Raw genomic sequence first — 15,971 nt, 5'->3', positions numbered from 1 at the left:
CTGTAGCGCCACCTATTGGCCAATTGGGGTCATACTCTGTCAACCTCTCCTTGATTTTTGTACTATCATCTGACAAAGTTTCAAGTCTAGGCCTTGAAACTGGGCTGCACGATCAGTTTTTTACGGCACGAGAAAAATAATAAAAATCCTAACAAATACAATAGGGTTTCAGCACTTTGTGCTTGAACACCTATAAAACTGTAACTAATGTTTAACTAAAGAACCTTATTGTAAAGTGTTACCGTTTTAGTTTCCTATAAGGTTTCACTTCATTAAAATACATCAATGTTGTCAGATTCTTTTCAAATGAAGTTAATCTTTTCTGATTGTTTTATGTATGTCAACTCAAAAACACGTATTATTGTCAGTACTAAATGTTCTGAATGCAGTTTAATCAGAACTGAATCTTTTGTTCTTATAAGTTGAAAACATACTTTGGACATTGTAATTGTGCTCACAGAGACCCTCAATATCAACTTTTGTCCTCAGGGGCCCTAAATATCACCTCCTGGCCCACACATCTCTGACACTGTGCCACGTACAGAAATCTTTCCGAACCCATGACCTGACTATATCAGACACAGGTAAGAAATCTCTTTTTCAAAAAAACCCATTTTAATGTTCACAGAGCCCATTAGATATATGTTTTATGTATTATGGGGTCCAAAAGTCTGAGAATACAATCATCAATCCATTTGTTCATCTGTCCATCCATCCATCCATCTGTCCATCCATCATCCGTCCATCCAACCATCCATCCATCCATCCATCCATCCATCCATCTGTCCGTCCGTCCATCCATCCATCCATCCATCCATCCATCCATCCATCCATCTTTCCTACATCCATCCGTCCATCAATCCGTCTATTGTTTTTGATCTGTTCTCACCTTGTTTTTTGGTTTCATCTGTATTTTAGAGGACTCTTCGTCCTGGTTGCCTCTCTATGGTAATTTGTGCTGTCGACTCGTGGCTCAGCCTCTCTGTATGACTCAAGATGTCATGTGTGGAAAACTCAGAATTCGGGTTTGTAAAAAATAATTTATTGTAATTAAAAATAAAATAGCTTATTTTCCAATTACCTATTCATTATTTATTTACCCCTATTCATATATTTATATATATATATTTTTTTTTGCCCAAGTCAGAGACCAATCCTGGGGAATGGAGAGATGTCTATGGTGTCCTGAATGGATCTGATTTAAAGTGTTACCAGCAGAAAGATGATATAGACCCTTTAGAGACACCAGTCTTCACTATTCCCATTAATAAGGTAAGAATTATCATTGCATCAGTTGTAGTTGTATCTTTTAGTCAACAGAGGGCATTGTTTATGTCCAAGTTGTCTTTGACTATGTGTTATGTGAGTTAGAAGCTGCAAAACGTGCTGCAGGTGTCTTTAAATCCAGTGCTACATCATACATAGTTTTGAAAGTTGTTTACTACATTGCTCCCTCATGCTACTAACTATAACATGCATAATTTGTTTTTTACACCTTGTTTTGAAACTAAGTGTGTGCATACTTGCTTTAGGAAACTCGTGTACGTGCCACAGAGAGAGATCCAGCTCTACAAACTCAAAGTATCACCATAACCAACCAGTGTGGTGCTAAGACCACATACACTATTCTCACACACACATCTAAAGACACACATAGCTGGATGGAAGCCTTCTGGCAGCATTTCTATGATATGAGTAAGTACCAGAGCTTCCCAGAATGCATCTATCTATCTATCTATCTATCTATCTATCTATCTATCTATCTATCTATCTATCTATCTATCTATCTATCTATCTATCTATCTATCTATCTATCTATCTATCTATCTATCTATCTATCTATCTACTTGTTCTTTCTACTAATTGTTGGATCTGTGTTTGTATGTAATATATATATATATATATATATATATATATATATATATATATATATATATATATATATATATATATATACTAATACGTAAATGACTTTTAAAAAATGTCAACATGTCTGACATGCAACCACTGGTATGTCCATAAGGAAATCCTGAAAAAATAAAATCATCACATAGCAAGTCCCTCATCACTTTGAAGATTTCCTTGTTGTTGGGGCCAAGGAACAAAATTCCTTTTTGTCACATGTTATGCAAACTACACTGTCTCTAAGAGTAAAGATACTTGGCATTAAAGTCTTTCTGATTCTGATTCTGATTAAAGATGCAGGTCCAGTAAAACAGAGGTGGGATCACAGGCCTGTTCTGTTCTTTTCCCAAAATGACACCATTTCTGAACTGCAGCCTTCATGTTGCTTTGGATAAAGTTTCTATTCCATACTAAAATAAGTGAAAGACATTAGTAAAAGACATTAGTGAAAGTACTTTTAGTGTACACTTTACATATTGTCTTATGTATTTGCATAATGCTTAATTATATTCTGTATTTATGTGGAAGGGTTGATTATGAAGTTTACATCCATAGAAAGGCAATTTTATTGCTCTTGTCAAAAAATGTTTCTTGTCCTCATTTGCAGCTCTAAGCATTGAACTGACTTATTTTGCTGGAGGGGCCACAGTATTTTCCCACAGAAACACAAATGAGAGCAAGTCTCACTCAATGACTTTATAAAATGAGTGAAAGTGTAAAGGTATTGCACATGCAAGAATTTTTACACGTGATCTTGAACTTTGCAAGGAATCCAGCCTTGTTGACTTACATTCTGATTGAAAACATGTTTTTGAGACCAGCCTGACTTCTCTGTTGTGAAATCTGCATTTATTTCTGGGCAGTTGAAGACTAGAAAGACTAGACTTCTTTTTGCATAACTGCTTTTTTAAGTTCCTTAGTGAAGTAAGCAAAAAGCTAAAGTGGTCCGTGAAATGCTTCACAATTAGTTTTTCAAACCATACAGTGCAAATGCAAAAATTAAAACAGTGAAACCAAACTTTAATTTAAATTGTTTTTTTTTTTTAGGTTACTTCATCAATGTGGCCATTTTGCCAGTCCCTTTTTCCATTATATTTTTCACTTGAATAAATTAAATCTAACCAGTTTTCCTTTTTTTTTTCTTTTCCATTTTCACACGCTGTTCCCGATGGCCAGTCCAAACATGTATTAAATTTAAAGGATTAGTCCACTTTCAAATAAACTTCAACTTCATGTCTTTCTTTCTTCAGTCGAAAAGAAATTAAGTTTTTTGATGAAAACATTCCAGGATTATTCTCCTTATAGTGGACTTCAGTGGCCTCCAAATGGTTGAAGGTCAAAATTATAGTTTCAGTACAGCTTCAAAGGGCTTTAAACGATACCAGACGAGGAATAAGGGTCTTATCTAGAGAAACCATAGCTCATTTTCTAAAAAAATATAAAAATGTATATGCTTTATAAACACAAACGATTCTGCTTCCATCATTCATGTCCTACGCCTTCCCTATTCAACTTACGGAACAAACGCGGAGCCAGTTCAGTTTTTCCCGTAAGTAGAATAGGGAAGGCGTAGGACATACAGTGTAAGCGTTTTGTAGAATGCGGAAAGCGGAAGTACGTTCAAGGCAATATTTTGTGTTTATAAAGCATATAAAGTTGTATTTTTTTTGAAAATGACCGATCGTTTCGCTAGATAAGACCCTTATTCCTCGTCTGGTATCGTTTAAAGCCCTTTGAAGCTGCACTGAAGCTATAATTTTGACCTTCAACCGTCTGGAGGCCAGTGAAGTCCACTATAAGGAGAATAATCCTGGAATGTTTTCATCAAAAACCTTAATTTCTTTTCGACTGAAGAAAGAAAGACATGAACATCTTGGATGACATGGAGGTGAGTAAATTATCAGGAAAAGTTGATTTAAAAGTGGACTAATCCTTTAATACAGATCGGAACCAAACCAAAGAAGTAGGCTGATGGGTAATGGGTGCTGATACGAGGTACATATAATCAGCTGATATTTCTCTGGCACGTAGGTTGTCAAACCCATGCCTATAGAGAAGAAAGCCCTGCCCAGTGTCAAAGCATTCCTTAGTCTGGGTGTTTGATGAGAGAGAGATTATTTGTAATAAATGCTTTAAGAATCCATCCAACTATAGCAGCGGAAGACTATTATTCTGTTGCACAGAACTGTGAAAGAACTGAAAGCGGCACAGGTTGATCTTTGCTTGGCAAATCACCAGAAAAGGGCCATCCACATTTAGAAATAGCAAATTCAAGCTGTAAAATATTCTACCCCTGAATGTAAAACCTCAAGCCGAATTCTTGTTTTTGTTGTTGTTTTTAACGAAAACTAAAAAATGGTTTTCTAATTTTTTTCTACTTTCAATATTTAATCAAAAAAAGAATAAACGCACCTTAAACGGACCATGAAGTATTACATGAACCTGAAGTGTTACATGAACCTAAAGTGAGCAAAGAGTGCCTTTGAACGCAAATACACCTTTATTATTATACAGTGACGGTAGAATAATTGCACAAGTTTCCATTTGTATTTGCGTAAACATGGCCACTTATTTTGGGGTATGAGGAAATGATGCGCTTTAAGTGTTATCATCACAAACACAAAAAAGCTACCAAACTAGATTTTTCCTAATCATTCTTAAAGGACGATGAACTGATGAAGGAGAACAAGAACATGAGATTTAATGTACAACAAACAGCAAATAAATAGGGTCAGACAGAGACAAAGAGTGAGATTATAAAAATATTGGGCAGTCACCTAAACAAGTTCTGTCATGCACTCAAAGAAGTGCACTGAACTTAATTAAACTGAGGCAACAAGAAACAAGAAACCGTTTACCCAAAAATGAAAATATGTCATAATTTACTAACTCTGGGGTTTGTTTTCGAGCTCATATGACTTTTATCTGTGGAACAAAACATTTCGGTGGTTCGGAGCGCGTATCAAACTGCCAAAGTCATGTGATTTCAGTAAACGAGGCTTCGTTACATCATAAGTGTTTTGAAATTTCAATGGTTCACCACTGGGGGGCATGACTTTGGCAGGTTGATACACGCTCCAAACCACTGATTCGAAACAAAAGATTTAAAAAGATTCGAAGCTTTATGAAGCAATGTTTTGAAATCGCCCCATTTTTGAATGAAGTCATTATTTTGTTTTTTGGCGCACAAAAAATATTCTTGTCGCTTCATAACATTAAAGTTGAACCACTGTAGTCACATTAACTGTTTTTAGTACCTTTTTGGCCACTGAAAGTGTTAATTGTCTGGCTGGCAATGCAGGCCTCACTAAACCATCGGATTTTATGAAAAATATCTTAATTCGTGTTCCGAGGATGAATGAAGGTCTTATGGGTGTGGAACGGCATTAGGGTGAGTAATAGGGCTGTAACGATATGCGATATGAAACCGAAATCGCGATACGCAGGTCCACGAACCTGTATCGCGATGTGAGAAGGCAGAATCGCGACACACCCCTTCCAACTCCCAGAGTTATCCTTCCTGTCCAGATCCAATGCTACCACATTTTTAAATTACTATAAGTATTAGGGGTGTAACGATTTATCGTAGATGGCGTGTCTCAATCAGCTCTCTAGTTCAGTAAGTGTTTCGCGGGCACACATTGAATCTTGCAAGCAGGTTTAAACGTTTCTCATGTCAGTCTCTTGCATGGTCGCGTGAGAAAAGTCGTGGCTTTCTTTCACCGCAGTGCACAGCAACAGCTGTGCTCACAGAAAAGCAAAAGACGCTTCCGATGCTTTGCTTTAAGTTAGGGGCCGTTCACATATTGCGTCTTTTCCGCGTGCAAGTCAGTTATTATTTTCAAATGTAGCCGGGCGGCAGGCGCGCTCATAATGGGATCAACGCGGTCGCGACGCGCATGCAATTCTCAACTTCTCAGAATGCCGCAAGCGCACCGCAGGTCGTGTGACAAGAATCAACCGATCAGCTATGGCCTTTCCGTAACAAAACATCAAAAGCTCAGCCGAACAGCTGATCATAGCTGATCATAGCTGTTCATGGTGGTTTTTATATCTTATCTCCATCAATATACCTCGTAGTAAAACTAATGCAAGGGCTAGAAATCATTTATCCTTTGCAGAAACATCCTGATCCTCTTGGAGAGCTCAGTTCATGGTTGCATAGCAACGACCGACGCCACAGGAGCGCAAGCGCTTTGGAAAGAAGGAGAAGCGGTGCAGCCACGCCTTCCACGCGTTTTTAGACGCGATATGTGAACGGCCCCTATTCATAATTCTAAGTTCGTGTTAAATTTAACATTTTTTTTTCAGTGACAGACAGCCCTATTCAACTGTTAATTTGAATACAGAAGGTTTTTATTAAAATTTTATATTTATTTATTTTATTGAAATGTGATCTTGTATGTACAACAAGGAAAATTATTGAAATTTGTTCATGTTTTTTTAATAAATCTTGTTTGAATTTCAGTTTCATTTTGTTCAAAATATCGTGATACGTATCGTATCGTGAACTCTGTATCGAGATACATACCGTATCGTGACCTGAGCGTATCGTTACACCCCTAGTGAGTAATAAATGACAGAATTTTCATTTTTGGGTGAACTTAAACCCTTTAAAAGCGGCGGTTACTTTAAACTTCCATTGTATGAAAAAAATAAAAACATCTTCTAAATTTGTCCTTTTGTGTTTTACTGAAAAAATAATAGTATGAGATAACATTAGGCAAATAACATTAGAATTTATTATTGGCTGAACTCTCCATTCAATAATGTGTTTGAATGGATTTGTTCTAGTTGTTGTTACTTGATGCAAAGCTAGTTGTTACAAAACATCTTGTTAGTTTTGTTAGTGTGACTTGTCCTGTCATCTCCCCTGTTAAAATCTTTTATCTGTTATTAAGCCTCAGATGAACATGAAGATGAATTCCCTTTGTCAAAATAGTGTGTGGGTTTTAAACTTGACAAGGAATCTTACTGAACATTGTGGATTATAGTGTCCCAGTGGCTACTAAAATTAGGTGTCACTCAACTATGTGGACTTTGACAATCACCCAATTCTATTGACACATATTGTCTTCAAAATATTTCAACAATGCCTGATTTATAAGCAGCATTGTTTCTGTAGGTGACGTCAACCTGAGAGAATGTTCCAGCTCATAGAGTTTCGTTTTGTGGGGGGTGTTTACTTTGCTGATTGCTTTATGTGTTGCTATGGCTTTTTTCTCTCTTTGCTGTTTTCCCCAATAGTTTCGGCTGTGCATTTAATTAAAATGTTCGTAACACATGATTTCGATGGTCCACTTTAGACATTCTACTAACTATAAGTAAATTTGCAACTACATGTCAAGTCAAGTCATCTTCATTTATATAGCGCTTTTCACAATAAATATTGTCTCAAAGCAGCTTCACAGTGATAATAGGAAAATTCCTAAATTCTAAAGTTGGTTTTTGATTGAATCACTTCTGTTGTAAAAATTGTTAATTATTACTTTAGGGGCCGCTTAAATGACACCTTTCCTACTGAAAACCGAATACCTTTAATGCATTCTTGCCGTTCATTTACATGTTTAGTCTATAGGTTTGCGTGTTTGAGTGTGTGTGTGCGCGCAAAAGCTTGGTCTTTTTTTTTTTTTTTTTTTTTAAAGTGATATTTGCCAAATTACTTGTCTGGTCTGCATAATAAAAAATTAGTTGTGTCAGCGGATCTATGTGAACTGGAATAATTTTGATAACGTTTTATCTATACATAGGGAAAGGAAAGGGAAATGGCCCTTCGCAAGGGATAGTTTAGTTGAAACGTCAGGGCTGCGTTATCATCGTGTCTAGATGCAGGTCCTTCATCTCATCTGGATACGAGCTGGATCTGGCAGGCTGCGGCAAACCTCGGGATAAACAGAGTGAGACTAATATTAGCGTAGACGCCATTCTTCTTGTAGCGGTGTAGCGAGTAACATCAGGTGTTATGGGAAGTGTTCCCGGTTCCGGCTCACCTAATCTATGCAGCCTAACAATTTACATGATTTGAATTATAGAAGTAGATAATGTGTTATGTGTATCCAAGTTTAAACAGATGTGTTTTTAGTCTAGATTTAAACTGACAGAGTGTGTCTGCTATCCGAACAGTGATAGGAAGACTGTTCCAAAGTTTAGGTGCTAAATAGGAAAAGGATCTATACCGCTTGCAGTTGATTTGATATTCTAGGTATTATCAACTGGCCTGAATTCTGAGATTGCTATACACTTGAAGGACTATAATGCATTAAGAGCTCGCTCAGGTACTGGAGCTAAACCATTTAGTGCTTTATAAGTAAGTACAGGACCTCAGGACCTTGTGCAACGTTCTCTAAAAAGTTCTCTAAAGGTGACGAAAATTCCTAACCTTTACAGAACGTTCGGGACGTTCCTAAAACATCCTCTTTTGGTAAAGTGCTGCAGTTTAAGGTTCATTATATGACTCTAGGGGGACATTCCAATTTGGTTTATTTTATGGTCAAAAAAGAATGTTACAAAGAGGACATTTGGGACATTAACAGAACGTTCCCACATAACGTTCCCGATATGAGTTTACGGGGACGTTCTATTTTGGATTTATGGTCGCGCGAGAACGTTATAAAGAGGACGGAATATAGTAAGTAGTCCTATAGTAATAGTCCCCTAAACATTCCCAGAATGTCCTGAATGTTCCCTGAAGTTCCACCAAATAACATTCCCCAAACCTTAAAACAACTCCACATCGTGACCGTCTCTGTACATACTGGGAATGTTACCAGGTGACAGGTTACCCCGCTAGAAATTTTACATTCCCAGAACATTCTTAGAGCGTCCCCACTGGTGTTAAGGATGTTGTCTAGAAACGTTCCCAGTACGTTCAGAGACGGTCATGATGTGGAGTTCTTTTAAGGGTTGGGGGATGTTATTTGGTGGACCTTCAGGGAACATTCAGGACGTTCTGGGAATGAAGGGCAGCAGGGACGTTCTGAGAACATTTCCAACAAAAATATATGGTTCCCTAAATGTTCAGAGAATGTCCTGAATGTTCTGTGAAGGTCCGCCAAATAACATCCCCCAACCCTTAAAAGAACTCCACGTCGTGACCGTCTCTGAACGTTCTGGGAACGTTACTAGACAATGTCCTTAACACCAGTGGGGACGTTCTGAGAATGTAAAATTTCTAGCGGGGTAGCAAGATTTTAAAATCTATATGTTGTTTAATAGCAAGCCAGTGCAGTGTTGACAGAACCGGGCTAATACTTCCTGGTTCTAGTAAGAACTCTAGCTTCTGCGTTTTGGACCAGCTGTAGTTTGTTTAAGAGGCGATTAGAACAACCACCATGTAGAGCATTACAGTAATCTAGCCTTGAGGTCATGAACACATGAACTAACTGTTGTGCATTTTTCATTGAGAGCATATGTCGTAGTTTAGATATATTTTTAAGATGGAAGAATGCGGTTTTACAGATGCTAGAAACATGGCTTTCAAATGAAAGATTGGTATCTAAGAGCACACTCAGGTTCCTAACTGACGACGAAGACTTAACAGAGCAGCCATCAAGCCACATATTCTAGGTTATTACATGAAGTTTTTGGTCCAAAAATTAGAATCTCTGTTTTTTCTGAATTTAGTAGTAAGAAATGACTGGTCATCCAATTTTTTTATGTCAGCTATGCATTCCGTTAATTTTGTGAATTGGTAAGTTTCATGTCGACTACCTCTCATTAGAGTATTAGTTGACTGTTTGCTTAATATCTTCTAAAACTTTATTTTGATGCTCCACCAACAGACGTTCTACTGGCTATAAGTAACTGTGTAACTGCATGTTTTTCTATTTACTGATCCCTAAATCCTAACCCTAATCTAACAGTCTACTAATACTCTAATGAGAGTTACAGTACTTGACATGTAGTTAATTGTGATTTATTAAATAATATAAACAGTATTAACTTACTTGGTTCACAAAACTCTGTTTATGCATTATTCGTTGGTTGTCAATTTGATCTGAAAGCAATTTATGTGAATTAGAATGAGTAATTTTTTAAACTGCATTCATAAGAAACCTTACCCAGTATCATAGGCAAGACAAGGAACAATGATATACTTGTTCAGCACAGCATTGCCTATATTCCTGAGAATATAGGACACTTGAAATACAACAAAGAGTGCAATACAAACAACAAGTGATCAAGAATTGGGAGTGTTATATCACAAAATCAGATAAAGTATTAAAGGTATTATATTATAAATGTTGTCAATCAATTAAATAATTTCATAGCACACCATTTTGCAATTAAGCTTGTCCATTTTCAAATAATATAAACAGGATTAACTTACTTGGTTCACAAAAATCTGTTTATTCATTATTCGTTGGTTGTCAATTTGATCTGAAAGCAATTTTTGTGAAATAGAATGTGTAATTTTTTAAACTGCATTCATAAGAAACCTTACCCAGTATCATAGGCAAGACAAGGAACAATGATATACTTGTTCAGCACAGCATTGCCTACATTCCTGAGAATATAGGACACTTGAAATACAACAAAGAGTGCAATACAAACAACAAGTGATCAAGAATTGGGAGTGTTATATTACAAAATCAGATAAAGTATTAAAGGTATTATATTATAAATGTTGTCAATCAATTAAATCATTTCATAGCACACTATTTTGCAATTAAGCTTGTCCATTTTCAAATATAGTTCATCACAATTAATTATTTAGTGGAATTATTTATATAAAGTACTGTAAAAGTCAAATTTTCAGATTGTTGCTGTTGTATTGGATGGAATCAAGTGAATTTAACACCCTTAGAGATTCACTTTTGAAATTTCCTTTTGATTTCAAATACCATTTCGCCCACATAGATTTCAGTAATGCTGCATTTGGAAAAATACAAACTATTGCCAGTTGGCCAACTGTGGACGAACTATTGACTCTTCACTCAACAGTTTTTGGCTTCTTGGAAACCAAATATCATTCTTGAACAAAAGAGAAACCCATAGATGTGGGTGGACGTGTTAAAATGGGTGATCTATGGAGATAATTTATCATGTGGTAAAACAAGTTTTAATGGAACATTACTGAAATAACAAAATTGTACAAGGAGGTGTTCATGTTAAAGGTGCTAAAGAGGATCTTTTCGTCGACTGAGAAACTAAAGACTGTTAGTGAGTTTTTGAAATGAGCACATGCGTAAGAATTTCGAGGGAACGGCTCCCAAAACTCGTGCACGAGTATTGGAACACGAGTGTTTACCACCGGCATTCGCTGTGTTGTGTTAGTGGATTCATTATGTCGGACTCACGTAAACGATGATCGCGTAAACGATTGGCTGATGTTTTTAAGGCCCTACCTCGTGCACAGATGATGTATATTAATATTATTCCTTTCAGTGCACCTAATAAATAGTCTTTTATCAGTTAGTAAAGACAGTTTCAAGTAATATTGCAAAAATGTATAAAACAAAACATCCTCTTTAGCACCTTTAAGCATTACAAGGAAACGGTGTTCCCTAATAAAATGTAAATATAATATTGTGCAAAACAACCAGCAGATCTTTCTGTTTTTAAATGCATCATTGAAATCTTTGACAAGTTCCGTACTTTTTGAAACGCATTACTGTTATGCGTGACTAACAGTGCTTGCATACACTTTGTAGCATATAGAGCATGAACTGTTCGTTGTCCAAAACACAAGCACACATATGCTCATACAGTACAAAAATCTAGTTAAAAAACTGCCTGCTGTGGTTGCTATGCAAGCTTGTTTTGTGCCACAGAAGAAAAATTAAAAAGTAATTGTGACTTTTTAACTCACAATTCTGACTATATATATATATATATATATATATATATATAGTAATTGTGACTTTTTAACTCACAATTCTGACTTCACTCTACGTTATAAGATGACTCGTAAAAAATATTTAATATATTTTTTGTGAGTACATTGTCATTGTATTGAAGCTGGATTCAGGCAGGGATCCATTCGCAAAGCTTTATTAAAAGTAAGCGTGGTCGTAAAGGCAGGGTCAAACGGGAACAAACAGGAACAGCAAGGGACAGGCAGAATCGTAGTCAGGATACAGGCAATGATCAAGACGATATTGGCACAGGGCCCTTTTGTTTTTCTAAGGAGAATTATTTTTTTTCCATCATCCGGGGCTTTTTGTGGGGGCCTTAACATGCTCAAAAACTCTTGAAAATTGGCACACACATTGGAATCTGCGGCCATTAGGATGCCACAAAGGATGGGACCTGGGCGTGGCAGGGGGGCTCGACAGCGCCCCCTTGAATGGTGTCTGTAAACTTGGTCAATATATATCAAACACGCTTGCACGTGTTTGTATGAAACTCTGTACTCATATAGACCTCATCAGGCCAAACAACTTTCATGCTCTAAGTTATACGCCAGCTCAACAGGAAGTCCACTATTATGGGTTGTTTGAAAAACGCATGCTCTGGAATTTGATATACTCCTCCTAGGCGATTAATCCGATCACCACAAAACTCTGTCAAAATGAAGGCAAGACACTGAGGATGTAAAATTGTGAGCGGATTTTTGATATCTCTAACGGTTTGGCCGTGGCGAGGCAACAAATTTGTTATGTGTTATAATGTCTGCATACATTGATTGATGTTTATGAAACTATGCTGTGTATTCTGCTAAAGTTATAGCGCCATCAACTGGCAGCAGGAAGTGTGTTACTTTCAAAATGCTTTAAGATCACCCTCAAATTTTTACCCAATTTGCTTCAAACTTCAATAGAATAATGTCAAGACATAACGAATGAAGACATGTAAAAAGATTTTTAATATTTTTCAAACACTGTTGCCATAGCAACAGATCAAACTTCAATATTTGTTTTGGATGGGTTTGAGACACTTAGCATGCTTAAAATTGCATGAAATTCAACTCATATGTCAGGATTGTCATCCAGTAGACATGGGCAAAGCCTCAGAAATGGGCAGGAAGGAAGGCCACTATAGCGCCACCTTTTGAAAAAAGTGGGTGGTTAGTTAACCTACAGTCACCAAACTCGGTACACACATTGTTATTAAGACAGACAACTTTCTAATTTACAGTCATTAGCTCTGACCAACAGGAAGTTTATATGCTTAAAATTGCATGAAACTCAACTCATATGTCAGGATTGTCATCCAGTAGACATGGGCAAAGCCTCAGAAATGGGCAGGAAGGAAGGCCACTATAGCGCCACCTTTTGAAAAAAGTGGGGGGTTAGTTAACCTACAGTCACCAAAGTCGGTACACACATTGTTATTAAGCCGGACAACTTTCTAATTTACAGTCATTAGCTCTGACCAACAGGAAGTCCGATATTTTGGTTTGAATGTGGATTTTTTCACACTCTCTCTCCCTCTCTCTGTGCCCCCCCCCCCCTCACTCCCTCCTCAACCCTCACTCCCTCAGTCTGACTCTTTCTGTCTGTGCGTGAGTGTGTGTGTATATGTGTGTGTGTGTGTGTGTGGTGGGGGGGGGGGTGGTCTCTGTCTGTGTCACTCTCTGTACTTGTTTTGACTATACTTGTGAGGACCAAATGTCCTGACTTATTTTGTAGAATACTTTCACAACCCACTAGCGAGGACATTTGACTGGTCCTCGCTATTTTAAAAGGCTTATAAATCAGCCAAAATTTTTATTAGTTTTTCTTTAAATCTAGTGATGGTTACATGTTTCTGTGATGGGTAAGTTTAAGGCCCGGTATACTTCAAACGAAATTGAAGAACGAACTGATGTGCATAATTTCGAACAAAATCAGGCCAAAACGAAGTTTGTTTTGTGTTCTTTGTGGAAGTTCGAAACGGCTTGCCAAAGCAAATTTTCAGGAAAAGTTCGCTCCAGCTGCAAAACACCTCCGTACTACCATTGGTCAGTGACGATAACGTAATAGGAAGTGTGCGCTCAGGCTCCGCCTTCACTCATGTGGGACGCGTCCTTGACTCATTTTGTGTGTTTGAGTTCATCGAGGTAAGATCTCCGCGGGTGAAAACATGAACACACTGGATAGCCGCTTTATAGTACAAAATGAAGTTGTGCTTGTAAAAAAAATGAGGCACTAACACTGTTTTTCATGTTTGGTACTGTAAAGCTGTTTGATTTTAAGCAATCTATTGAATAAAGTGCTATATGAAGACGTGACGTGACTGGAGTGCTACTTTGCAGAGCTCGTGCTAACATTCCCATGCTGTTATGATCAGATGCTTTTCTTATGCTTTCTATGATAAATGCTTGATGTTTTCTCATTTTGTTGTGTTTATTTTTTTACTGAGAAGAAAGTGCACGACACATATTTACATATTCATCTAAACATCGATCTCAGCAGTGTGGGTGGCGTCAGATGTTCGTTTACAGTATATCGCTGGTCACGCATTTTTAACGCCGTTTTACTCCTAAACGAAGAACGAAAAAAAACTTCGTTTGAAGTATACCGGGGCCTTTAGGAGTAGGGGTTGGGTTAGGTAATAGAAAATATCATTGACCCGATTTAAAAACAATGGAAGTCTATGCAATGTCCTCACTAAGACAGCAATACAAACCTGTGTGTGTGTGTGTGTGTATTTTTGATGAACTTAGAAAATATTGAACTGCAAATGATAACTTCACACTCATTTGAAATTGAACCATGACATTATATCACTATTTGGACAGGACTACATTTCAAATGTCATTTGAGTTACAATTATTATTACCTACACCTGTGATTTCATGTTCTGATTCATACAAGACTTAAATCTTTGTTTTGTTTTTACAAAGGAGAGTGTGTGTTTTCTGGACATGGGTGTAATAGAAAGTCATGTGCTATGTTTGCAAACATCACGTACAACGCATGTCTTTAAATTAATTATTGATTTAATTCAAATTAATTAAAAATCACTATTTAAGTAAATTTCACTTGATTTTATAAAAGTGGCTGTTTAAAATAAACTTGCATAAGTGAGCAGAAAAATGTAAACATGTACCGTACTTTTACCTGAGACTGATATTAAAATCGTCTTTGCAGGTTCTGTGATTTGGCTCTATTTATTAATTTTATAATTTTATTTTTTATACCACACATATTGAAATTTAATGAAAGCATGCTTTTGGAGCATAGCACTGTTGCACAAACGATAGTTCAGGGAGGTTTTAAATGCATATTGCCCACTGTGCACAGTTGCCCTGAAGCCTCTGGGTTGGCTGTGCAATCGAGCTTGGGCCCGCCATCGCTGCTTGCAGCTATATTTACAATATTTTAGTTTATTATATATTTATATATTTTTCACTGTTTATGGTAAGGTTAAGCAATTACCAGTTTTTTTACTATCGCATTTTTGCATTCTTTTAAAAAATAACAAATATTTATTTTTATTTTTACACTTTTTGTATATTATCTGTATTTTATCTTTTCTGAAATGCAGTGGAAATGCCAGTATGGACAAGGATTGTTTTTGTAGTGCCGTGACGAATCAATCTTCTACTGGTCGCATGTCTTCACTTGATGCAAATTCACTGGTTAGAGTTCACCAAACTTGAATTTTGGAACGTAGCGAAATATGAAACTATTCAAAAGTGGTTGCGGTTCCGGTCTGACACATTTGCATGCAAATGAGTGGAAGTCAATGTGATGAAAAGTGCAGTGTAACCGCACATTTAACTTGTGTATGCTGTCACTGATTTTGGTTTTGTTGTTTACACAGAGATGATAACTAATGGCTGATTATTCAAAAACTTTAAAACCCTTTGTCAAATGTTTGCATTTTCAGGCCCCCATAATGGTGTAGTCATGTAAATAAATGGCATAAACCCTTGTTTTTGATTGAAAACGGTGTCGTGTAAACAGCCATCTTGTTTAAGGGGTTATTAAAGTGAGTTAAAGTTATTAAATCTTATTTTCAGCATAAAGCATTTCCATTTATTTGTTTTTGATTGTACTTGTTCCGATTTTTGCTTGTAAGATCTGACAATACAAGTCAGGCACCTACAGCTGAAAGATACATCTCCGTGTAACGTGCATCAGATATGTTTCTATCTTCTGTCATCAATGCTTACATCAGATATACATCAGAGATAT

At 36.8% G+C, this 15,971-nt stretch overlaps 1 protein-coding gene across 3 annotated transcripts in view; it reads left to right on the top strand.

Annotated features, from left to right (window-relative positions):
* Positions 1–15,971, top strand: part of rtknb (rhotekin b) — an 86,149-nt gene that overhangs the window by 21,552 nt on the left and 48,626 nt on the right. For all 3 annotated transcript variants that reach the window (XM_048165126.1, XM_048165127.1, XM_048165128.1), the window contains exons 7-10: positions 490–584; positions 919–1,025; positions 1,144–1,272; positions 1,533–1,695. In XM_048165126.1, coding sequence (XP_048021083.1) covers positions 490–584; positions 919–1,025; positions 1,144–1,272; positions 1,533–1,695 — 494 coding nt within the window. The remainder of the gene's footprint in view (positions 1–489; positions 585–918; positions 1,026–1,143; positions 1,273–1,532; positions 1,696–15,971) is intronic.

The sequence above is a fragment of the Megalobrama amblycephala genome, linkage group LG18 (genome assembly GCF_018812025.1).
Source record: "Megalobrama amblycephala isolate DHTTF-2021 linkage group LG18, ASM1881202v1, whole genome shotgun sequence".
Classification (NCBI taxonomy): Eukaryota; Metazoa; Chordata; class Actinopteri; order Cypriniformes; family Xenocyprididae; genus Megalobrama; species Megalobrama amblycephala.
This window is presented reverse-complemented; position numbering and strand designations above follow the sequence as displayed.